Genomic DNA, 26,354 nt, shown 5'->3' with positions numbered 1-26,354 from the left:
CTCATTTTTTAAGACAGTGGCATAGTACTAATTCTGTAATTTTTAAACCTTTCCCTCTCCTGTCAATTAGATTTTCTCTGGTTTTCATATGGCAAGATTTTTAAGGATGCAGATTATACTGAAATGGAGGGTACCAACTGCATAGTGCTATTTTGCATTCTTGCTTCTTTTCTTTCTCACTGATGCCATCTCTTTTTTAAACTGTTGACATTATTGCTTACGTCGAAGTGTCTGTGCTGGGGTCGTTGAACTGCCCTGGAACAGCAATACAGTGGAAAGATTCTTCAGGTTAAAATCATGTTAATTTATATGTGGACAGAATCAGATAGAGGAGTATTCATTTACTGAGCATTTATCATTCACCTAAGATATTTATGTATTCCCAGATGGCACACAAAGGAAGGGGATTATATTCTTTAAAGACAAAAAGTCTGATAGGACTAGAAGTTCTCAGTTAATTTTCTTTTATTTTGAACATACCCTATCCTCACCTCTGCCCCCGCCAAATTGTTCTGCCCATAGAGAAAACTCAAGTGTGTGTGGGTAAGACCATCCATCACTTTTCCTTTGGATCTATTTAAAAGAGGAACTCAAACCAAATGAAATATTAGTTCAGTTTAGGTTCTGCTCAAAAGTAATTTTGATAAATCCGGTTTATTTATTTAGTTGGCTCACATCGTTTTAGAATACATGTAGAATGGTCCTGATCAGACCTGATTCCTTAGAGGTTTTCCCAAAATAACTCTGGCTCAGTTTATAGTTAAACTTTTTTAAAAGTATGTTTGAATTTGGTTCAGCACATCGCTGGTTGCAGGGGGCGGGAGTGGGGAGGGTCTGGATTTAGTTCATAGTTTGCTTCAATTCCTTGAATCTAAGCATATGTTATCCTTTAAAAATAAAATGTAACATTGGTTTCTTTGTAGGATGGAGATCCATCACTTCCCCCGGAAAAGAGGAAACAGGTAAGAGTTATTCCTGATCTTTGATAACTCTCTGGATGTTCATATGGATGCCTTACAAGTGGGGGGTATCGCTGGGGGGAGGGGGTGGTAGAGAAATGCTGACTGCAAAAAGGGGCTGGCCATGGGGTGAAGGAAACCCAGTGGAGTCTGATGGGGAGGAGGGTACCCGCTGACTGTGTGGTCTTTCATATTGGGAATCCCACTGGGAGACCCCGGGGTGTGGGCGCCCTGCTGGAGGACCTTAGTTTCCTGTTCCGTGGATGGACACTCTGCTGCCATTTAGCTGCTCCCAATCAAATTTGCAAAAGCCATCTGACCAGCAAGACTCACAAGCGTACACTTTTTTCTCTTAAATGGTAGTTAACATTGCTTATTGACAAATTTGGTTTTTTTCCCCATAGAGTTTAGGTGCCCACAGATTTTTATCAGTGAACACACACACACACACACACACACACGGATCTGTTTCTGGACTTGCTTTTCTGTTCCGTTGAGCTTCCTGTTGACTTAGAATAATGTGGAGCAATCAGTCCTGTGATTGTTCCACACTATTCTGTTTTTGCTTTATAATACTTTTAATACCCGTCTGGGCCAACCTCCTTCCTTTTCAGATGTTTCTTATTTGTTTCTTTTTAAAAATGTAACTAGCAAATATTTTATCAAGTCCTTCTCTGGTTCCCACACCCCCCCAACCCATACCTACTGGTATTTTGTTCAATGTACAGATTAGTGTAGGGACAGTTAACACATTTATAGCATTACATCCAAGAGTATTATACATCAAATTCGTTTTAATCCAGTTACATATATATCTTTGTTAGAACTTTCCTCAACTTCACAGTTGTTCTGTCCTGACATACCCTGAGTTAGCCTTTTATGGGCTTAAAGGGAGCCCGGATGATGGAGATGTGGTATTATGTGTTCAATGCTGTGGAAAAGCCTTTGTATCAGAGCAGGGCTTCAAAACTGGTGGATGAAAATAAGGACACAGGAATTGTTTCCTGTCCTCGTAGCTGTAATAGCTAAGTCAACATCTTGTTTTTGTTCCTTGATCCTACACCTGACACAGCATGTAAACTTGTTAGGTCCATAACCTTGTGATTTTTGATGCTGAGTAAACAGTATGCCCAACACACACACACGCGCGCGCACACACACACACACACACACACACACACAGCGTTTCCCCTTAAATAACAACTCATTCCTGTGGTTACCCTTTCTGTCATTCCATTCTGCACACTCCCACGCTCCTTTTCATTTTTATTTGATTATTTTGTAATGCTCCAGGTTTGATCTAAAGCCAGATTTTTCTATGGAGTTAAGTGATGTGGTTCTTTCTAAACCAAATGACATGGGAATGTATCACAAATGTTTAAAAAGTGGGATCCTTAATCTGGAATTACTAGCTGTTTCTGTGGTTTTGGTGGCTATGAGCCAACATCTTCGCCGCGATTTTAGAGTTTGTTAGTATTCATGAAGGAGCTTTACAGTGCAAGTGAATTCACGTTCCGTGACTTTATAATAAAAAATTTACATTGACTGAAGAGAATCTGATGAATTCCAGTAAGTCTGTCAAGCTGCATTCTTACAGCTCTAAAAAAAGAAACCAAGTTCAATGTCCTAAGCACTGGCTTTGTAGCTTTTAATATGGCATTGCGTTTCTGTCCCTTTAGGATTTAGTGTGGTGCTGTGAACTTGGGCTCTGCATCTTTCCTGCCGGGGTTGAATGACGTGGGATGGATTGGAGTGCAAGTGATGGAAATTCTAAACTGCTTAAACCATGAAGGAACCCATGTCCTTGTGTAACCACGAGTTGGGAGGTAGTGTGGGTCTTAGATGCTGTGCAGTCATCATGTAGTCGTGCTCTCCTCTGCACCACATTCTGCAAATAAAAATACAGGACACATGGGTGAATTTGAATTTCAAGTAGATGGTGAATACTTTTTTAGTATAAGAGAAGGTACCATGCAAAGTGCAGGAAATACTTATGCTAAAACATTATTGATGGTTGATCTGAAATTCATATTGAATTGGGAGTCCTATATTTTATCTGATCACTCTACCACTGTGCCCATTTTTTTTTTTGTCCGTGCCCATGGCATGCAGAAATTCCCAGGCAAGGGATGGAACCTGCACCACAGCAGCGACCTGAGTCACAGCAGTGACAATACCAGGTCCTTAACCAGCCAAGCCACCAGGGAACTCCCACTATGTCTGATCTCTATCAGCGTCCTTTCAAAATGAGCATCAGCTTTCTCCTAAAGCTGGTTGTTAAGGCAGACAATGCAGCCATGGAATAGAAGTTCTTCCCTCCAGTCTAATTGGACCAGTGTAAGATGCGATCCTATTCCTGGCCACTCACATTCACCAGGACGGTCCTGTACATTAATTGGCTTAGATGAATCATCTGGGATAGAAGGGCTTAGGGAGCCAGCAATGACACCCAGAAAACCCATTGTTTGGCCTTGGGACGTTTCTTTGGGTGTCTGAGACACAGTCTTCTCTCCACAAAATAGGAATAAATATGTGCCCACCGCATAGTGTGAATGCAAGGAACAAATGAGATGACACAAGTAGAGTCCTTGCCACAGTGCTTGGCACAGGGTGAGCATCAAGAAACATTTATCATCTTCTCTTCCTCCTTAATATCCCTTTTTTTTTTTTTTTTTTTTTTTTTTTCTCTTTTTAGTGTGCCGCACTGCAGCATATGGAAGCTCCCAGGCTAGGGGTCAAATCAGAGCTGTAGCTGTTGGCCTACACCACAGCCTCAGCCATGTGGGACCCAAGCCTTGTCTGCAACCTGTACCACAGCTCATGGCAACGACAGATCCTTAACCCACTGAGCGAGGTCAGGGATCGAACACACATCCTCATGGATCCTAGTCGGATTTGTTAACTGCTGAGCCACGAGGGGAACTCCCATCCCTTTCTTTTTTAAACCATGGTCTATTAGTGGGCCATTGTCAGGACCGTTGTGGTTATACTTGGCAGCTTGAAACAGCTTGGGCTAAAGAGGAAGTTCCTGGCTCACAGGGACTCAGAGGGGTTGGGTGAGCAGCTACTTTGGGAGGCAGACATGCAGCCAGAGCTCCAGGACCAGCTGCCACCAGGACTCCGGGCCCCCAGGTCTCTCTTCTGCCCTCAGCATCCTCTGGATCTGTTGTCATTTCTTTTTCTGGACCCGCTTTTCTCTGTAGGATGAGCCCATGAGGGCTGCAGACCCCATGTCTTTGACCGCTAGAAAAAAGGTGCTCCCTAAATCCCAGAGTCAAGCTCCCCTAGCCCAGCTCAGGCTCAGGCTAGGGGCCCATTTCAGAGTCAGCCAGGCACGGCCAGGCATCCTATAGCTACCAGGCGACTTCTAATCTCGTGGTGAAAGGGTGCTGGGTGGACCACGGCTGAACCATCTGCTTGCTCTACACACGTTCTTTTTTTTTTTTCCATTTTACAGCCGCACTTGCAGCGTGTGGCAGTTCCCAAGCTAGAGGTCAAATCAGAGCTGTAGCTACAGCCTAACCACAGCCACAGCCACACCAGATCTGCGACCTACACCCCAGCTTGCTGGCAACGCTGGATCCTTAACCGACTGAACGAGGCCAGGAAACAATGCCACGTCCTCACGGACACTCTGTCGGGTTCTTAACCTGCTGAGCCGTAATGAGAACTCCTCTACACACTTTCTTGAGCCGGTCTTCGGGTAACAGTAACAGTGGCAGCCAGCGTTTCTGAGTGCCCACGCTCCGAGTGGGTCGACCCTGTGCCCAGCATCACACGGTGATGGTCCTGTAATTCTCACACAACCACGGGGGGTGGTGCTTATTACTAGTCTTCCCATTGGACAGATGAGGAAATTGAGGCCTACGGTGGTCAAAGAAATGACCCAAGGGAAATAATATGAGTAATTGGTGGTGGAGGCCGAGTTTACAGTCCTACAGTCCACCCAGAGTTCATGCTGGAGCCACCATGACTCAGTAAGTATTTACTGAACACCTTCCGGGTGTCCTGTGCTAATGAGACGCCAGGGACCCGGGTGAAAGATGACCCAAATCCACGAGCGTGTAGAACTCACATGGCGATTAAGGTGACCAGACCTTCTGTTTCCTCGGGATCATTGCCATTGTCACCTCTTGTCCTGGCATGATTTGTATCCTTGCACCTTTCACTCTCCAAAGAGTCTTGCTTTGGATGACAAATAATATAGTCACTGTAATTGGAATGGGGATGCTATGAGCAAACAATGAATGAAATGATTGAAATATATAGAGTGTTAAATGGTAATTGATGCTCTGGAGAGAAGAATATAACCAAAGCCAAGGACGAAGTTGTGGTTTAGTAATAGAAGAAACATCTTGCTGAACAGTTGAGAGGGGAAGTAGTTCTGGTATTTGGGAAGATCTTACCTGTTTAAAATATATCTTCAAATTTTATTTGCTTCTAGCTACTTAGTTTATTCATTAAAGCATGCGATCGGTTTGGGGGTTGGGATGGGAGGTGTTGAGATGCCCTCTTCATTAGCTCAGTGTGGGGAAGAAAATGCATCATTAAATTTGCAGGCGCTGGTTACAGTGAAACTTTCCATTTAGCCAGAGGCAGACAGCCTTGGTACCATGTGTCAGTACCAGGAGGGAGAGACACAGTTTCCTTCTTACCTTTTCATGGGCAGGAATGGGGGCAGAAGCATGCGCCCTGACCTGGTGTCTCCTATTTTATGGCGTGTTTATCCCAAAGGCAAAACAGTAGGTGAAGTATTTACCCCTCTGGCTGCAAAGCAAATGTACCTTGTGTAAGCAGAAGGCGCTAGAACCACAACCAGATGCTGGGGAAATAGATGGGACACGGGGGTCAAGAAATCCGCGGGTTGGGAAAGTAGAAGATGCCGCATTGAGCATCTCGTTGCCCTTGGCCTGCAAGCCAAGACTTCCGTTTTTTGACTTGAAGGAGAAATTTCTATGGACTCTTCCCCGGTTCATTTCTCAGCTCAGAAGGAGAGACTACTAGAATCACTCTGTTACTGAACGAATGTCTTTTCCTTTTTCTTTTTTTTCTTTTTATGGCCTTACCTGCAGTGTATGGACATTCTCAGGCTAGGGTTCGAATAGGTGCTACAGCTGCCGGCCTGCACCACAGCCACAGCAATGCAGGAACTGCCACTAAGGGAGGCCAGGGTTCGAACCCACATCCTCATGGATACTCTGGTTCCTAACCCTCTGAGCCACGATGGGAACTCCCTCAGAGAGTGTTTATGCCCCGCCCCCAATTCAGATGTTGAAACTCTGCTCCTCAGTGGAGCTGGAACCTCCAGAAGTGGTTGGGGTGGAATGAAGGGGTTCGGGGCCCTTTAAGACTCACAGAGAGAAGAGTTCCCGTCTTAGCTCAGCGGTAACAAATCCAGCTAGTGTCTGTAAGGACTCAGGTTCAATCCCTGGCCTCGCTCAGTGGATTGGGGATCTGGCGTTGCCATGAGCTGTGGTGTAGGTGGCAACATGGCTCGGGTCCCGCGTTGCTGTGGCTGTGGTGTAGGCTGCCAGCTGCAGCTCTGATTCGATCCCTAGGCTGGGAACTTCCATATATTGCAGGTGCGGCCCTAAAAAGACAAAAAAAAAAAAAAAAAAGAATCCTGTCCTCAGTGTTTGCAGTGCTTTGTAGTTTTCAGAGACCACGTGCACCCGCATGTATGCACGTATGTGTCAGCGTATGTATGTCACTCCCAGCCTTCTTCTGAGGTCACAGTGGCAAGTCAGGTCTTTTCATAAAGTCACCAGGCAGCATCATGGATGGCAGTGGAGGACAGCTTGGGTTCTGGCATCCAACTGTCTGCATTCAAATATAACACTTCCACTTGCCGGCCAGCTGGCCTGGGGCAAGCTGAGTAACCTCACTGAGACTCGATTTCTTCCCCTCCAAAGAGAACACAATAATGAGACATATTCATACAGTTCTTGTGAAGCACTGGTGTGGTAATGCTGATAATGCCCACGGCCTCGTACTTGGTGAGTGTGCGCAGCGGGTCTTGGCTCTTTTTTTATTTTTCCCGTGACTTGTCCAAGGTCACACAGAGGGTTAATAGAGCAGGACTAAAAAAAACAGATCTGCTCGTTTATGGTTCAATGTTCTAGTTCAGGTGTTTGTTCCCTATTCGACTCTTAGGCTGATGGAACGGGAAGGAAGCATTGTCAGCGTTTAATCCAGCCCATTTTGGAAATTCAAAGATGATCCGAAGCCCTCTGCTTAGAGCCAGAAGCTGAGCTAAGGCTCTTTACCTGTTAAAGACCTTACCAGGCTCTTTGCTATTAACACTTTGCTAGTGTTCCCGCCTGTGCCATCCAATATCTGGCCATCCTGTCTTCCTGCCTTTTGGTCTCCTCCTCACAGGACAGACCAGAACTTTCCTGCTTGTAGTTCTAGAAGTATGGCTGTCAATCAAGACTCTGTTTTAGAAGTTAGAATCCTTTTTAAAACAACTCAATTTCCAATGGCAAATCATCCGTTAAAGAAGCTATGAAGAAATCGTGACAACAGTGATTTCACTAATAGCTTCTCGTGGGATATTGAAATGAAAATTTCTTCTTGATACGCCAGGCAGAACTGTACACAGAGCGCCTCTCTGCACTGCAGTGCGAGATCACCAAAAGATCTCAAACGACCCTTTAAATATTTTTCTTTTGCTCAACAAGCAGTTCCTCCAAGGGAGATAAAGGGGAATTTAAATTATCTTGGGTTAATCTTCTTATAAGATGGGATTCTTTGGGGTCGCAGCAACACGTCCTTCCCACCCCCACACACTCCGCCTTGAATAAACAATCAAATGCGTCTTTGTCTTTCCCCGTTTTGATTTCAAGCCGATGTACCACGGGAAGTATTCCTCCTGGTCCAGGAGGAAGCCTTCGCTTTCTTCCCTTAAAAAGTGATGGTTTATTAAGACGGTGACATGTGCCAGGATGACAGCCCTGGAGAAATCAGCACAGAGTGGCCCTTTGTGGGTTAGGCGGGAGCCTTTAACTTCAGTCGAAAAGTCCTCTTGGTCAATCTTATTTTAGTTCCCCCCCCCCACCCCGTGACTGCAAATCAGAGCAGCTTGGTATCTGCGTCCTGGTTTGATGCTCAGAACCTAAAACTTCCTTCAAAGACCTCGAGTGCTTTGAGATGTTTCTTTTTATAACACTTTGAACAGTATGACTTTCCTGTTACACCAGGGAAACTGGGAAGAAATCCAGGGTTCAGCCTGCGGGAATGCTCCCCAGTCACAAGAACAGTAACTTCATTCTGAGCACTCATGCCTCCTGCTTGGAAGCCCTTCACATTCCTGCCATGGTTTTTGTCAGGAAGGTGAGAACATCCCCCAATTTATAGATGAGGAAATTTAGGCTCAATGAGTCTAAAGAACGTGGGAGCTATTAAGGGAACCACTAAGTGGCAGATGCAGAACCATAATGGCCAAGATGAAGCCAGCATTTATTTAAATAGCAGCCTCCCAAACCTATGTTTGCCTGACGGCCTGGAAATGCCTTTGTTTGCAAGTGTGTGTTTGGAGGTGATGAGCTGGGAGAAAGCTTTGGCTGGCTCCTTGCACAGCCCCAAACCAAGCGCAGACGAGCTATGGGGTGGTGTTTTTTGGTAAATAAGAAAGCTGTCGCTGTGCTGTAGCAGAGGTCATTGCCTTGGCAGTTGCTGTGAATAGGGGGTCCTTGCTCAGCAAAGCAAGTTTCACTCTATTACTATGAACACGAGAGTCGCCATAGACCAAAGCAGCGGAGTAGAAATTGCAATTCAATTTGCTATCAATCATATGTCCCAAATACACTGGATGGTTCATCAGACATTTTTATTTTTACATAGTCTTCCTTAATCCAATACTTTACCCTATGGAAGGTGCAGGTTTATAGGGTTCAGGGGTCAACACTGTGTAGTTGAGTAGCATTTTCTAAATCCTCTCCCTTTTCTTTCTCTCTCACACTTTTTTTTTTTAAATCATCTTGAGAAAGAGCCTGGAACAAGATTTTACCTGTCTCTTATTTTTTCCGCCCTTTCCTTTTTTGAATTCCGGTTTTGGCCTGTCAGTTTCATTGAGAAATAAGTTTCTAGGATTTTCTGGCATGTGTCCTTTGTACATTAGGATGGAGAATGACGTTTCTACTAGGTTACGGAAATGGTAAATATGTAATAAATTACAAAGATTTCAGGATGACTTGAGGGCTTGTAGCTGGACTGTGGCCCCTCTTCCCTCCTGGTGGCTGGGCTGAATGATTTAAGGACTCTGGTGAAAACTTGTGCCCGTCCCAGGTTCAAAGGTTCATCTTAAACTTTTCATCACTTTCTTTCAGATGGTTTTTCTCTTTTGGAGGGGAAAACGTTTTCCTCTACCCTCTTAGGTTCAGTGAATGGGGACCTGCAAATTTAACAGATAGAGGGCAGATTAACAGGAGAAAAAAGCATACAAGTTCATGAATATTTTATGTGCATAGGAGTTCACTAAAGAGAAGTGAAACTCAGAGAAGTGTTTGTTTGTTTGTTTGTTTGTTTGTTGTCTTTTTAGAGCTGTGCCTGCAGCATGTGGAGGTTCCCAGGCTAAGGGTCCATTCGGAGTTGTAGCCACCGGCCTACACCACAGCAACGCGGGATCTGAGCCGCCTCTGCGACTTACACCACAGCTCATGGTAATGCTGGATCCTTAACCCACTGAGCAGGGCCAGGGATCAAACCTGCGTCCTCATGGATGCTAGTCAGGTTCGTTACAGCTGAGCCACTATGGGAACTCCTCAAGTGTTTAGACTCCAGGCTTATATACAAGTTTGATAAGAAAAGGGGGTGCTGGGCTTTAAGAGATGATAAATTGGGGGAAAGTGACTAGGGAATACATGGGGAAACTCTTGGAAAAGAGGGTTATTTTAGTAAGGTTCGTTTATGCAGACTCTCCATGTTTGGTGATAAGAGTTGCTCTTCGTGGTACAGGAGAGAAGGAAACCTCCTCACAAGTGGAAATTTATGCCCTGTTTTAGGCTGAAAGGAAGGGGGAAGACTATTTTCTATATCCGTGGATTCTCAGTTGCCTTCTAATCAAAATAATCCTTACGGCAAAGGAGCATGTATGGGGATGGCGTATTCTGATTCTCTCATATCCAACTTTTCATTTCTGACATCAGAGAGAAAAACAGCATATAGGGGATCCTTTACCCCCCCGTGTAAAAAATTTAGGACTGTTTCTTACAACTGGTGTCCTGCAATCCCTTCCTTGTACATCAGTCTTGGTTACTTGCTCACTGAAAACAAGGTTGGTAGATGCAGACTATTACATTTAAAATGGATAAGCAGTGCAGTCCTGCTGTACGGCACAGGGAACGCTATCCAATCTCTTGGATTAGAACATGATGGAAGACAGCATGAAAAAAAAAAAAAGAAAAGAGAGAATGTATATATGTATAACCGGGTCACTTTGCTATACAGCAGAAATTGAAGGAAGATTGTAAATCGACTATATATCAATAAAAAATTTTAAAAAAGAAAAGAAAACAAGGGTCCTTAAAAGTGGTTGTCATGGCCAAACACGATCGTTTTTTAAAAACTCCTACCACTTCTTCTAAACTTAAAAACTGTATTGCCTCTATAGTGTAACTTTGGATGTATTTTGCGGCCCCATAAGGAAATTCAAACACAATGGGAGGGGCAAGAGCCGGTGTTTAGGATGCACTTAGATTTGACGAAAGGGAGACAAACAGCATCCCTTGCCCATATGACGAATTAATCTGCCTCCGTGAGAATGTCTCCAAAGAGACAAAGGTTGGGGTGAGATGCTCACAGCTCTCTCAACTCCCGGCCTTGGGGACAAGTGTCAGGATTTGTAGTCTTCATCTCTGTGCAGAGAGAACTTCCATGAGTGTCATAGTCTCTGCACCAGGGGCCGGGCTTGGCAGGTGCTTGGGGGGACATCCATTGTTACGGGGGTCGAGTTGCTCTTGACAAAAGAAGGTGTGTCGGTAGAGGGAGAGCTGTCACGTCCTTCGGCCTCGGGTCTCCTGTGTTTTCATCACCTCTCCCTCTCCTCTCTCTTCCCCATCACAATTTTCATAGCTAAACCCCGAGCTAGAAAGAGCGACTTAAGTGTATGGATTCTACAGTATACTCCGTTAGAGTCAGCCTTCCGCCGTTATCAAGGCTCGAATGTCAACCTTTTAACGTCAGCCCTGGCTAGATCTGAATATTTAAAAGAGGCTTCTTTTGAAACCTTTTCATGTTTTGCTATTTCTGCGACACCCCTCCACCCCCGCCCCCGCCGCAGAGATTTAGAGGAAATAATCCGTTGGTTTTGTTTTCCTTCCTGTGAAATCCCTGCCAGTGTTAGACGGTCTGCCACTTTTTCCTGACGTCTCCTTTAGGTCGTGCTGCTCTTCTAAACTGATGGTCACACAGTCCTTCTCAATAACACAGAGACAAAACGCTCTGCATAGCTGATAAATTATAAGCCGGCATCTCGTGTTAGCTTGATGGATTGTTATCGTGAATGGATGTGAGTCATGGGTGTTATTTTTGGTCAAAAGAATTGTGTGAACTTTTCTCCTCTATTTTGGGTGCTTTGAAATGTACCACTGTTTCTTTTCTGTTCTGTTCTTTAAGGTCTGTGTCAAGGAATTAGGCACCCTATCCGAAGAGTCATTTTCTAGTTTTCACAGTTATTGTTTGGGAGTTGAGGAGGTGGAGGGCCTGAATAGAAAAGAATTATGTGTTGACACATAAGCCAGCCTATGAAACGGGAAAGAAAACTACAGTCACCTGCTTGAAAAGGGGCGGGGGGCTCCCACACCCTACCCTACAGGGGTCAATTTGAGAGCTGGACTAGATTTCCTGTGAATTCTCTTGGAGATGATGTGATTCTAATTAACCATTGTCTTGCAGCTACTGTAGAAATGCTTGCTTTTATTTTGGTAGATTTCTTTTCAGCCAGGCGGCAGAGTAAATAATGTTTGACAGTCGCTGTCTCCTGAAGCAGCCTTGTCCTCTGCTTCCTATATGGCTGGAGCCTTTGGTCCTGGTTGCCCGCCTTGTTCTAATATCCAAATACCTGGCAGCATCGCTGGGCTCCGTGCTCTTCAAAGTGAGGCCCGAGGACCAGCGCCAGGCTGGAAGCTGCCGTTGCTGGTACCCGTGACAAGATAAGTGCCGAAATTGAGAATAAGCGTTCAGAAACGTTTATAGCCATCTGACAGCGTGATTTTATGTCAGTTAAATCGAGCAAACACTTGGGGCCTTGATGTCTTCTTAAATTTGTTTCCCTAGGAATTGATGTTGATTGTCTTTTGCACAAGTACTGATCTTTGACGGATTGGAGATGGAGGTCTTTCGCCACTGATGGTCCGAGTTCTACGGATGTCGCCACTGCGGTTACATGGGCGAGCAAACGTCAGGGTCTTCCCGCCCACCTGAGGGTAGCAAGCTATTATTGATTCAAAAAAGGAAGGTTAGGGACCCTGGAGATTTTTTGTTTGTGTGTTTGTTTGTTTTGTGTTTTCACTGTTTCAAACACTTCTTTCCAAACATCTCTTCCACTGCTTAAGAAAAGCAGGCGCCTGTGAAGGTGAATTTTGCTGTGTGTCCTGCAGGTGGGGTGCTGAGATGCTGTGTGCATGTGGCTTTTAGCTGCAAGCCGGCACCAGGCTCCTGCTCCTGCCCCGCATCTGGGCCAGTCCCTCTGGCCTAGGGGCCTGTGCCTCCATCTGCCCGGGGAGGGATTATGCTTGCTGAGCTAACGTCTGAGAAGTGTTCTGGAGTCCCCTGGAGGAAAAGAGAGGCCACCCATTTGTGATCCCGAGTGTAAGGAAGAAGAGCTGCAAGGTGGGAGGGGAGGAACCAGAAAAAGAAAAACCCAGAACTCAGCCATCTTTCCGCTTCACCGCAGCCCCTGGGGTCAGCCTGGGCTTCAGGCCTTGAACTGCTTTCCAGAGTGGAAGGCTTGTGGCGGGGGTCGGGAAAGAGCCAGTTGCTTTGCTCCCACCTGGAACTTGCCCCAGGATATCCACAAGGCTCACGCTCACCCTCTCTCCTTTTTCAAGCCTTGGTTTAAATGCGGCCTTTTCCGCGACCCCTTCTGTGGCCTCATGCCCAGCACACGCTGTTATCTTTGTCTGCAGTATTTTTTTCCCACGGCATTTATCATCCAACTCCTAGGTCATTATTCATGTTATTATAATATAATGTAATTCCTATAATATCATCTATTAAAATGTAAGTTTACAGGGGCAAGAGGCTTTGTCTGTCTTATTCACTGCTGTATCTCCAGAGTCTAAAACAGTGCCTGGCACATAGGAGGCACTCCATAAATAGTTGGGGTATACATGAATGGGTGAATAATGAAGGGGCAGGTTGTCAAAGGAGCCAGCTGTGTCCAAGGAGCCCTGTGGCCAGATCCACTCAGCTGTCATCTGAGTGGTTGAGTAGAGGCCACTGAAAGGACGGAGTCGAGGGGAGGTAACCAGACTTTAACCAGTACCTACTGTGAACAGGCACTGTGGTAGGTGTTCTATGGTCATCATTCAACCTGAGCATCAAATTGCCACATTAAGTATGGATGGTTAGATGGTTAGCTCCATTTTAGGGAAATTCAAGAGGTGAAGAAACTTACCCAAGGCCATCACCCAGCCCAGTAAGTGGCAGGACTGGGATCCATCTTCGTTTACCTGATTCCCAAGCTGCTACAGTGATGACACCAGATCCACAAGCAAACCCTGGATATGAGTTTTGCAAATACGGGGTTGAGAACTAGATCACGCTATTGAGTCACGTTCACAAAAAAAATGAGTGGACATCAAGGTTAGCTTAATTCCAGCCAGTGGGGGTTGAGTGAGGTTTCTATGCAAGGTTGCATGCCTGGCTCTGGTTTCAGTGTTTTATTATTCCAGATATTTCCCTAGGTTGAAACAACCACCTCCAGACTCCACATATTATCTTTCATTTAAGAAATGTTTATGGAGCATCCGCTTGGTGCCTGGGGAGCTCTAACAGTTTCCTGGTAGCCTCTTTAGGACTTTTTAGGTACAGTATCATGTCATCTGCAAATAGTGATAGTTTCACTTCTTCCTTTCCAATTTGGATTGCTTTTATGTCTTTTCTCTGATTGCTGTGGCTAAGGCTTCCAAAACTATGTTGAATAGTAGTGGTGAGAGGGGACGTCCTTGTCTTGTTCCTGATCTCAGCGGGAATTCTTGCAGCTTTTCACCATTGAGAATGGTGTTAGCTCTGGGTTTGTCATATATGGCCTTTATTACATTGAGGTAGGTTCCCTCTATGCTCTTGGTACTTAGGGTAGATCAGTAGAGAGAACAAAGCTCCTTGCCCTCCATGGAACTTCTTTCTTAGCAAGGGGAGAAAGACAGGAAATAAACAATAAGCAATAGCATATGTAACCATACGGCGATAAACGCTAAAGGAAATTACATGTAAAAGATGGCGAGTGCTATGGAATAAGTCGTGTAGGAGAAATGGCTTGGGAGATCAGGCGCAGGTGGGCAGCTTGTGGTATCGAATAGTGGTCCAGGCGAGCCCCATTGAAATGGTGAACTTTGAACAAAGACCTGAAAAAGGCAGGGGAGTGAGCCAAGAGGTATTCTGGAGGGAGAGCCTTATAAACCAGCAGAGATTAGTGTTGAGATGGGCTTATGACTGGTACTGTGGGGAACAGCCAGGAGGTGAGCTTGGGGGGAGCTGAATGCAGGGCTACCTTGACGGTAGAGATACCGGCTACCCTGATGGGTGGGATATGGGAGATGAGATAAAGCCTGGAGTCAAGGATGAGCCAACGTTTAATCTTTATTTTTATTTTATTTATTTATTTATTTTCGTCTTTTTAGGGCCACACCTGAGGCATGTGGAAGTTCCCAGGCTAGGGGTCAAATCGGAGCTGCAGCTGCCAGCCTACATCACAGCCACAGCAACACCAGATCTGAGCCGTGTCTAGGACTGACACCACAGCTCACAGTAACATCAGATCCTTAACCCACTGAGCAAAGCCAGGGATCGAACCTGCGTGCTCATGGGTGCTAGTCAGATTCGTTACCACTGAACCATGACAGGAACTCTTAGGTTTAATCTTTGTACATTTTCATTTTATTCCCTTTTGATTACCTGACATAATTGGGTTTTCCCACAAGTATCGAAGTCTTTTGGAAATTTTAGCGCCTGGTGTTGCTCTGGTCCATGGTGCTCTGGATTTGGGTTTCTTAAACTATCACATGGGAGGGAATCTAAAAGAAGATTTTCAAATCCCCTGCATGACTGTTTCTAGAAAATTCTTTTCCAGGAGTCAGAGTCTGGTTGTTGGCTTACTGCCCTCTCTCCTTCCTACCTTCATTTATTCATCACGCGTCTTTAAAACATTTGCTGAAACACAAGCACTTCCTGGAGCAATGTACGTGGAGGCTGAGGAGGGAGAAAAAAAGAAACTCTGCCTTTCCATAGCTTCCTTTTTCTTGCTGAGGTTAGATGAGAGTGCAGTGAGCAAGGTGAGAATTAGGGCAAATTAGCAAAATTCAAATAGTACAGAAGAAGAAGCCTTGGGAGGACGTGTGAGTTAAAGGCTTGAGTGGATAAAAGCCTGCCCATAGTTTGGGAGCATAAGCAGTTTCAGGTTGGGGGAACCCGAGAGGGGTGGGCGCATGGCAGAAGTACTCAGGACTGGGAGGGCGGGACTAGTGGAGAACTGCCCCCCTGGGGTAGAGGGATCTGGTCTGAGCAGGAGGAAATCAGGAGGGGTGACGTGACGTCATAAAGATGAGACTCACCCTGAGTGTTTGGTACTCTGGGAACTGGAATAGGGGAATGAAAGTTTGGGGCTTGTAGATGCAAACTATTACGTTTAGAATGGATAAGAGCACAGAAAACTGTATCCAATCTCTTGGGATTGAACGTGATGGAAGGTAATATAAGAAAGGGAATGTGTTTATATGCAGGACTGAGTCATCCTGCTGTAGAGCAGAAATTGGCACAACAGTGTAAATCAACTATACTTTAATAAAAATAATAAATAGGGGAGTAAGGAAGTGAGAAAACCAGCTCAGGAGACTGTTGAATCACCTCTGGATCCTAATTTCTGAAATCATGGCACCTCACTGGTCTCTTCTCTGGCTGCCTCCTTTTGTGATCAAAATTCCAGACATGGAAGTGGCAAAGAAAATTCATTAGGGAGTTCCCGTTGTGGCTTAGTGGTAACAAACCTGACTAGTATCCATGAGGATGTGGGTTCAATCCCTGGCCTCACTCAGTGGGTTAAGAACCTGGCATTGTGGCTGTGGTATAGGCCAGCAGCGGCAGCTCCAATTCGACCCCTAGCCTGGGTACTTCCATATGCCACAGGTGCGGCCCTAAAAATCCAAAAAAAAGAAAAGAAAATGAAAGAAAGAAAAGTTCATTAAACACGTTCTATTGGAAGGAAAAAAAAAATATCCAAACAAGAAAATGAAACTTCTCCTATATTGTTGGCTCAAATGTTAGAATTGAATTCTGTGACCACTTGCAAAAGTTTTAGTGAGGAGCTCTTAAAAAAAAAAAAAAAAAAAAAAAAAAGTTGAATATGACCAACTCCTGCATCACTGGTCTGTGAGCCATTCTGCAAACAAAGAACATCCCCAAACTGAGGTTCGAGGCCAAGTTTATTTCTCTCTGTGCGGTTGTAGTGGTGTGATTTGCACACTTGTCGTATTCATACATGTGTTTACTCTAATGGGCTTTGTGTGCTTCAGCTGGGCTTGGACGCGGGCTGCAATGAGTCTAATAAAGCCCCACATTTCTCCACTCCTCTGTTTCTGATTGTATTTCATAATGTGTTGATATTTGCAGGCCAATCTTGCACAACTATTGAGAGATTCTCAAGACCGAAATAAACATCTGGGAGAAGAAATTAAAGAACTCCAGCAAAGGCTTGGAGAAGTCCAGGGCGACAATAAGGTACCGTGAATATTTAAAGGCAAAAAGCTCTCCTGCGGGATTTTGTGCCAGAGGTTTAAGTATGGCGCATCTGAAAAATGTAATGCAGCATTTGCGGGAAATTTTGTTATAGATTTTTACATTTGCAATGAAAATTCATAGTTTAGCATTTCTTATCTTTATTACATTCCCTTTGTGTGTGTGCGCGCATGCGTCTGTGTGTGTGAGTTTCTGAGTTGCTCTAAAATATGGGCACAACCCATTGTAGAAGTTTCATTATGTTCAGCTTGATGGTGAATAACATTGTGGTTGAGGGCAAAATAAAACCCAAATGCTATCCTCTCTTCTTTCTCTACAAATAATGGATTTGTGGCTCAGATGATTTGGAATTATTCACATTCGGTTTTGAATTTTAAGTAGTCATCCTACTAATTATGTTCACATAACCAATTTATTTTATTGCTAAATTTGGCAATTTGTATGGAACATTGCTCAAAATCCACTGCTTGGTATTAATCAAACTCCCCTGTTGGCAACGTTAATTATAAAATATGAACTCATAAACTCCAAACCGAACGCGTGTTCGCTCTCTCCCAGCTGAAACTATGAACAAAAGTACAATTGAGAAAAGGAAGAAAAACTACAGAAGTTTAATTCCACGCCCCTCCCCCACATAATTTCCCGTTTTGCGAAGATAGATTCAATTTGAGCGTCTTGCCAGAGGCAGCTTTCCCAACAGGGGTGGCCGCTGGAGTCTGATTCGAGAAAACTGCATGGCAAGGAGGAGGTGCTTTTTTGGGAAAAGCCTTTTCAACGGTCCCCAATTCCTTGACAAGCGACGGAGACCTTCGTTGTTCCCGAGAGTCGGTTATGGGGAGGTACCATTTTGAAAGATGCTCACTCTTAGGGGGAAAAAAAAAAAAATCCACAGAAGAGTCTGAGTTATCCAGAACATTCTTCCCTGGCAAAAGACACAATCAGCGAGGCTTGTGTGCTTACTGCTGGCTTAAGAGGCTCCATCTGAGAGCATACAGCGAAGTCTTCCTTCCATAGTCTCTTCTCTACTTTGCTTCTAGAAAACTTTGTTAAAAGCCTCGTGGATGTAACAGACTATATTTGAAAAATTAGGCTCTACTATTCTCAGTCATGAAATAAGGGATGGGCGAGAAGGCCTAAGAAAGGTGCTAATTAACACTGGACAAGCTAATCAGGCCTCTTGTGTGGTTTTATGTATCGTTAAAGGGACTGAAGCTCTGTAACCATGGTGTGCGGTCCATAAGTAACGGCCAGGCCTTCTTAGTCGCTTCCTCAAGTGATAACATCAGGGCAAGATTTTCTAGAGAATAAAATTAAGCATGTGCAATCGTTTCCTATTAGTAGATACAAACTATTACTTTTGGAATGATAAACAATGAGGTCCTACTGTACAGCACAGGGGACTCTATCCAATATCTTGTGGTAGAACATGATGGAAGATAATATGAGAAAAAGAATGGGTATATGTATTATGTGTGTGTGTGTGTATATATTTATATATAAGGCCAGGTCACTTTGCTGTGCAGCAGAATTGACACAACATTGTGAATTAACTATGCTTTGATTTAAAAAAAATTTGTTTTTAATGCCACAGGAATTTTGGAGACCCACAAAATGCCGAGACATTTTGAAATACAGTTTTAGGATTCATGATTCTTCTTGACTGACTGGGTTTTTTTCCTCTTTTCTCTTTTATTTTTGAGCTACCTCCCACCTCCAACTTACCTAAACACACCTCTGCCTCATCATTTGGTCACTTTTAATTGTACCACCTTTTAGGAATGAGATATTTTAGGAACTGACATTTGCAACTGATATTTCAAGGAAAGAAGAGGGAGCGCTCGTGTGTGTGTGTGTGTGTGTGTGTGTGTGTGTGTGTGTGTGCGCGCGCGCGCACGCGCTCACACGCGAGCGCATGCCTGTAACACTAGGCACAGGTCCAGGGCTGCTTTTGCATTGGCACCACCTAAACTTCGTGATTTGCTTGTGCTCCGGGTCTTTATTCCAGTAGCTGGACACATTTATCAAACTTGGCTTTCTGACTCAAGGTTTAGAATTTAGTGACTCATATTCATGGCCTGTGAAGGAATTTGCCTGCGAAAGGTGCAGGGAAGATGTTTTAATGTTTAGCAGACCCTGTATCTCCATATCCAGCCTTCTCCTCCACAAAGACCAACCGCAGTGAGCCCCAGAGATTTAATGTGTTCTCATTTGCATCTCAAGTTAGAGGGCTGGTTTATTTTCAGCCCCCAGTGAGTCACGGTCATCCTCCCCCCTCCCCCGCCCCCAGTCATCAGCCTGAAGGCCAGATTACTCACTTGGTAATGACACCAGTGATCTGGAGAAACTCAGAGGCCCCTGTTCAAGGTGGCTGCATGGTGGAGAATGGGTTAACCCTCCTTTTGCTCTTTAATTCATTGCCTCCCTCACAGGTGTAACCTTTCTGTCGCCTTCTGAATCTAGCCCCATCTCCTTGCCTTGGTGTGCTAGGCACTCCATCATCTGATTTCTCCAGCCACATCTCGTGCCATTAGTCACCTCACACCTCAGCCCTGCAGTGCTCATTTCAGCCCCTTTGCTGAACCGTATTGCCTTGTGCCTCAGGGCCTTTGCACCTGCTGTCTGCTGTCTGGAACACTCCCCCTTTACTTCTCCTGCAAACGCCTGCTCATCTTTCAGTCATAGGTCAAACGTAGCCTTCTCCAACTCATAGGGTTAAGTCTTGCAGACACTCAGTGTGCCCTGCTCTTCCCCCTCTTCTTGCACTTGTGTGACATCCCGCCCACAAGGGTAAACTCTTTGTCTCCATAGAAATTAGCATTCTTAGTTTGCGATATGTAGACGTTATGTAAGAGATTTTCAATGAAGGAATGGAATAGAATAAATGAAGGAAGGACTGAATGAATAAAACGAATGAAGGGAATGTAAAAAAAGAGCAGAAAAAGTTCAAGAAAGAGAAAGAGAATTTCCTGTTGTGGCTCATCAGGTTACGAACCTGACTAGTATGCATGAGGACTCAGGTTCGATCCCTGGCCTTGCTCCGTGGGTTAAGGATCCAGCCGTGAGCTGTGGTGTAGGTCGAAGATGCAGCTTGGATCTGGCATTGCTGTGGCTGTGGTGTAGACAGGTGGCTGCAGCTCTGATTCAACCCCTAGCCTGGGAACTTCCATATACCTCAGGTGTGGCCCTAAAAAGGAAAAAAAAAAAAAAAGCAAAACAATAAAATAAAGGATAGAGAAAAAGAAAAAGGAAGGATACGGGAAAATAGCAGACTGACTGCCCCTCTGGTGGTTATCACTGTTCTCTTCGAGGGTGAGGAGTAATTTAGAAATCTGGAGAAAGGAGCTAGAAAAGCAAACCATTGCATCCAAGAAGAAGCAGAAGAAAACCAAAGCTGAGCTGTGAGACCTTGAGACTCCCCTGTGGAGAGGTCAGGGGGACTGAAGCTGAGCCTTCGTGGACTAAATAAAGTAAAATAAAGTGGAAATTTTTTTTATCTCCAAGTTGCCATTGTAACTGATGACCTTTAGCCATATTTTGGGGAGCCCAGATTCTAGATGTTAAGTACATTTTAAGAAACAAGGTGATAGGAAATTACTTGCCTTGGCTATTTTAAGGTAGACTAATTTTTCCATTTGTTCAGCTAGAGCCTTGTAGCCCTATGTGCCATAAAGCATTTTCAAAGAGCCTCTTGAAAGATTTGTTGCCACCCTGGTTTACAAGCAGCTTGGCTCTCACACGGGGTTGGAGGTGGAGGGGAGGTTTTCATGATCAAGGCCGCCTAGGATCTCTCTGAACAGTGTGCCCAAGAATTTCTTGGGGCTCCCGGACAGACACAAAGCCCCAGTCCAAACCAGTCCAGAGGTGTGAAAAGGCAAGTCTAGGACACCCTCCGCTTCCTGGATAATTGGAGCTCTGAAGGGTTAACGAGGAAAGAGGAGGCCTGCGGGAAGGGAGAACATGCATGTCCACAAATCACCCTGGGAGAAACCTTTCCGCAGCGGGAGGTTGCCTGGGATTCTTAGTGTGTCTGTGGATGAGGAATAAGGACCAATTATGTGAAAGACCCAGACAATGCTGGGGCCTCAGGTCTGGAAAGCAGCCCGCTGGGAGAATTCCAGCTCCCTCGCCTGCCCCAGAGGTATGCCTGCTTCCTCTTCTGGGCAAGAGGAAAAGAGTGGGTTCAAGGAAAGGGGACCAGGCGAAAGCAGGAGGTCTCTGAGAATTTACAGATTCGTGAGAGGCCATCAGCAAAACTTGATCAGCACAGACTTGATTTGCAGATATTCATTTTTTTAATTTTAATTTTAATTTTTTTTTGGTCTTTTTTGTCTTTTCTAAGGCCACGTCCATGGCATATGAAGGTTCCCATGCTAGGGGTTGAATTGGAGCTATAGCTGCCTGCCTATGCCACAGCCACAGCAACTCGGGATCCAAGCCTCGTCTGTAACCTACACCACAGCTCATGGCAACACCGGATCCTTAACCCACTGAGATAGGCCAGGAATGGAACTCATAACCTCATGGTTCCTAGTCGGATTCGTTAACCACTAAGCCACGATGGGAACTCCCCTCATTCAGAGATGAGCCAGTGAACCAGCTTTTCCAAAGAGAAGGCCTGGCTGGTTAGTGCTTTGCCAATTTCCATGGTGTAAATACTGCTGCCATGACATTTCAGTATCAGGCAATATGAAGTCCCTGAACTGAGAGTTAGAAAGCTGGGCACTCCAGTAAGCCATCACCAGCCTCCCACTGCCAGGTGGTATAGTCTAGAATAGTCCAGGAGTCCATCTTGGAAATTGCTACACCCAGGTTTATATTCTAGCACTGCCAGTTATCTGTGTGGCCTCAGTTTCCTCATCTGTAAAATGGGAGTAATAATACCTCACGTAGAATTGCTGTCAGGTTTCTTCATTATTCATCAGTACGTAATTGGAGACTTACTGTGTGCTGATTAATGTTCTAGGAGCTGTGACTCCATCAAGATATAAGAATGATAAAGTACTCATTCTCACAGAACTTATAGTCTAGTTGGGGAGACAGAGAGTAAGAAAATAAAATACTTAAGGTCATCAGACAGTGGTTAGTGCTGAGAAGAAAAAGTCAGAGATTTAATGATTGGAAGTGTGTGTGGGAATGCGATATTACATTTATAAAGGGTGTGGCATAGTGCCTGGCATCCAGCAAGCACTCCATAAAGAATAAGAGTTCCCTTGTGATGCAGTGGGTTAAGGATCTGGCATTGTCACTGTAGCGGCTCGAGTCATTGCTATGGCTCAGGTTCCATCCCTGGCCTGGGGACTTGCACGTGCCATGGATATGGCCAAAAAAAAGAGACAGAGACAGAGACAGAGTAAACCTTGCTTGTATCTTTAGCACAACCTGAACCCCGATTAGCTTAGAGTCATCTTGGACAAGAATTCCACTAAGGATCGCAGGGTCTTCCTTTCTGTCGATCGACTGTTCCCAGTGAACTAGGTGGGTATGTGCCTCCCAGTAGAGACTGTGATTGAGGTGACAGGTCTGGCATCTGGCATGCGGGTCCTCAAAAGCTCAGCCCCCCTTATCATCACCCCAGACTTTGTTGCTTTGGTATTGAGCTTCCGGAAGCTTCCTTGTACTTTGTGTACCCCTTACGGAATAAGCACCCAATAGCATACTCTAGGAGCAGCATCTCATGTTCCTGTTGGGTCTTCTTGTCCGTTTGCTTTTATTTTTCCTTCATTTTACAGATTATAGCACTTTAAATGCAGAAGACTAATGCAACGCCAGGTACTTGAAAGTGCACGGAACTTTGGCTGGACACCTGCTCCCCCCAGGGTCAGGCAGTCACATTTCCTGGGCCCCTGCTGGCCAATTCAAATGTAGCTGTTTGCCATTGTGCATAAACATGGGGGTTTGCCCTTAATAATGAGCTTTATGTTACAACAGCTGACGGTCTTTAAGTACCTCTCTTTTATCTGGTGTTGGCTCCATAAAATAATAGACCCCTTCTGCGAACATAACCTCTATTGACGTGGGACTTTTGGATGAATTCGGCAAGCAAACCAATGAAGTCAAAATATATCCCTTGCTAAAAAAAAAAAAAAAAAAAAAAAAAAAAAAAAAAAAAAAAAGTGCTCAGCTGTCAATGTTTGTCATAGTCCAGGGCAAGGAATCAGAGCTCTTTGTAAATACTTTCTCTTTAGGCTTCAGAGGAACACAGAGATGTCCTAGCCTGTGGGAAGCCCAGAGGAAGAGGGCACTGTAATAAAAGCTCTCACCTTGGGGTGTTAAAGAAATGAATTACAAAGAGTTAACATGAGTGATAAGGGCCCTTCACCTGCTCCAGTTCCATCAAATCTTACTCTGAATGGGACCTTGATGCTGAACCATAGGCATCAGTAGTTCAGTAGTTCAGCAGGCAGCCAGACTAGTTCATCATTTCCTAATATTTTATTGTCAGATGAAATAGGCAAGTGAATTTGGGCTCAGAGACCATATTTGAGCCTCTTCTGGCTCATACGCGCTCATAGCTTGGGTGACCATGCGGCGACCAAAACAGTGTGGTGTAGGACCTTCTTCTCCTAGATCATGCCTTGTAATTACACTTTGTAGAGAACAGATTCTGAAAGGTAGCTCTGCCCAAGACTTATTTCATAGCACATCAGACCCACATTCCATTCATTTGTAATTTGGTGCCATCATGACCTAATTTGGTTAATGATACACTATGAAATAAGACTTGGGCAAAGCTCTCTGCCCAATGACAATAAAAAGAAGCTGAAACAGCTTAAAAACTCCTTGGTGCAACTCTCTAAAGATCATCACTCTGGGAGCAATGTGTTCTGAACTGTCTGAAGGTAATTCAGGGACTTCCCAGCTGTGTGATCTTGGGTCAGTTGCTTGACTTCTCTGTGTCTCAGATGGTCTCGTCTGTACAATGGAGATAACAGTAGTCCTTGCCTCATGGACGGTGGTTGAGTTCAGTTCATTTAAAGGCATCTTTATGGAAGATCCAACCTTATCTTCTGAGAAGAGGGTAGTAAACAAACCTGTAAGTCCCCGCCTTTGTGGAGCTTCTGTTCTCATGGGGCCAGATGGACAGGAAGCAAACAAAGAAATGTATTGCATTTCACAGATTCTGAGAGGCACAGTTTTTCATATTTGAGGCTCTCTGATGTAGTCACTGATACCAAGGAGTTATGCGTGGTACTTTTCTGTCCTTTTAGAGGTGCTGGGTGTAGGGTCTTAGAGCTCATGGAGGCTTGTATTTGATGAAATACAGTGTAATATGTCAGAAGTATAATATGTTACGGTATAATATTCCCTTATAATATGTTGCAGCCTAATATACAGCATAATATTCACTTATAATAAGTTACAGTATAATATTCATTTATATGTTATAAGTGAATACGTTTCAGCAGGTCGGAGCTTGGAGCGCAGCCTGGGTTAACTGGGGTGGAGGGTGGGGAGCACTAGTTATACTGGGTAGTCAGGTCAGGAGGGCCTTTCTGGTCACATGCCCTTTGCTCCGAGGCCTGAAGGAAGTCTGGTGGGAGGTAGTCAGATAACCTGGGCATGAGGTGCAGAGACCCTGAGCGAGCTCAGGTGACACAGGCACAACACAGGCCAGTGTGCCTCCTGTGAGGAAAATGCAGGGAGTTACATGAAGCACTTTGTGCAGAACGCACACCATAGGGGGAGCACCAGGCACGGTTGTTGTCCCTGGAGTGCAGAGGGGCTGCACAGGATCAATGCCAGGACGAACCCTCGCCTGCCGGGGTTCAACTCCCAGCCCTGTCATCTCTAAGGTCTGTGACGTGGGCAAGTGACTCCACCTCTCTGTGTCTCCATTTCTCATCTGACGACGGGGCCGGGTAACAGTGCCTCTCAGGGTGTGTGTTGGACTTTCTGGGTTAATGTGTGGAAGCACCTAGGACACGGCTTGGTGTGCTAAGGGCGACAGCGCACTGCAGCCTCCCGATCTGAGCATGAGCCCAGGACCCTGCGGCAGCTTCGCCAAGGTTCTCTCTAGAAAGAGGGTGGGACAGTGTCTACTGCTTTCTATGTTTAAGAGTATTTGAGGACTCCCGTGGTTGGCCAGACTCTGCTACAGGTGCTGGGGTATTTCAGTGCATGTGACAAATGAGGTTCCTGGTGTGGAGCTGACAGCAGGGAGACACGATCAGGTAAACAAGGTGGCTTCTGTAAGAACAATAAAGACAGTGGGTCACTTGAAAAGGAAAACAAAAAGGCAACTTATAGAATGGGAGAAAATAGTTTCAAATGATGCACCTGACAAGGGCTTAATCTCCAGAATATACAAGCAACTTACACAACTCTACAGCAAAAAAGCCAACAACCCAATGAAAAAATGGGCAAAAGACCCGAATAGACATTTTTCCAAGGAAGATATACAGATGGCCAACAAGAACATGAAAAAATGCTCGACATCCCTGATTATTAAGAAATGCAAATCAAAACTACCATGAGATACCACCTCACACCAGTCAGAATAGCCATCATTAATAAGTCCACAAATACCAAATGCTGGAGGGGGTGTGGGGAAAAGGGAACCCTCCTGCACTGTTGGTGGGAATGTAAGCTGGTACAACCACTATGGAGAACAGTATGGAGGTACCTTAGAAATCTATACATAGAACTACCATATGACCCAGCAAGCCCACGTGGGCATATATCTGGACAAAACTTTCCTTAAAAAAGACATGTGCACCCACACGTTCATTGCAGCACTTTATTCACAATAGCCAAGACATGGAAACAACCTAAATGTCCATCAACAGATGATTGGATTAGGGAGATGTGATATATATACACAATGGAATACTACTCAGCCATAAAAAAGAACAAAATAATGCCATTTACAGCAACATGGATGCAACTAGAGACTCTCATACGGAGTGAAGTAAATCAGAAAGAGAAAGACAAATACCATATGATATCACTTATATCTGGAATCTAATGTACAGCACAAATGAACCTCTCCACAGAAAAGAAAATCATGGGCTTGGAGAATAGACTTGTGGTTGCCAAGAGGGAGGGGGAGGGAGTGGGGTGGATGGGGAGCTTGGGGTTACTAGATACAAACTATTGCCTTTGGAATGGATTGGCAATGAGATCCTGCTGTGTAGCACTGGAAACTATGACTAGTCACTTATGATGGAGCGTGATAATGTGTGAAAATAGCATGTGTACATGTATGTGTAACTGGGTCACCATGCTGTACAGTAGAGAAAAAAATTGTATTGGGGAAATAACAATTAAAAAAATAAAAATTAAAAAAAAAAGGACAGTGGGTCACTTGAAGGTGAACAGCTTCAGTGATGGTGTACACGGAAGACTTCTCAGAGGAGGTGACTTTTGACCTGAGACCGGAAAGAGACAAAAGAACTGGGTTCTAGGCAGACCTGTGGGCAGGCTGTTCAAGGGCAGAGCAAGTGC

The 26,354-nt window shown here is 44.8% G+C and overlaps 1 protein-coding gene across 11 annotated transcripts in view; it reads left to right on the top strand.

Moving 5' to 3' along the window:
- Positions 1–26,354, top strand: part of CCDC149 (coiled-coil domain containing 149) — a 109,322-nt gene that overhangs the window by 35,798 nt on the left and 47,170 nt on the right. For all 11 annotated transcript variants that reach the window (XM_084971656.1, XM_021100561.2, XM_021100560.2 and 8 more), the window contains 2 exons: positions 924–962; positions 16,785–16,892. In XM_084971656.1, coding sequence (XP_084827782.1) covers positions 924–962; positions 16,785–16,892 — 147 coding nt within the window. The remainder of the gene's footprint in view (positions 1–923; positions 963–16,784; positions 16,893–26,354) is intronic.

The sequence above is a fragment of the Sus scrofa genome, chromosome 8, assembly GCF_054392235.1.
Source record: "Sus scrofa isolate SSC_HxYL_T2T_F1_AM1 chromosome 8, Sscrofa_HxYL_maternal_Yorkshire_Landrace_v2.0, whole genome shotgun sequence".
Lineage (NCBI taxonomy): Eukaryota > Metazoa > Chordata > Mammalia > Artiodactyla > Suidae > Sus > Sus scrofa.
This window is presented reverse-complemented; position numbering and strand designations above follow the sequence as displayed.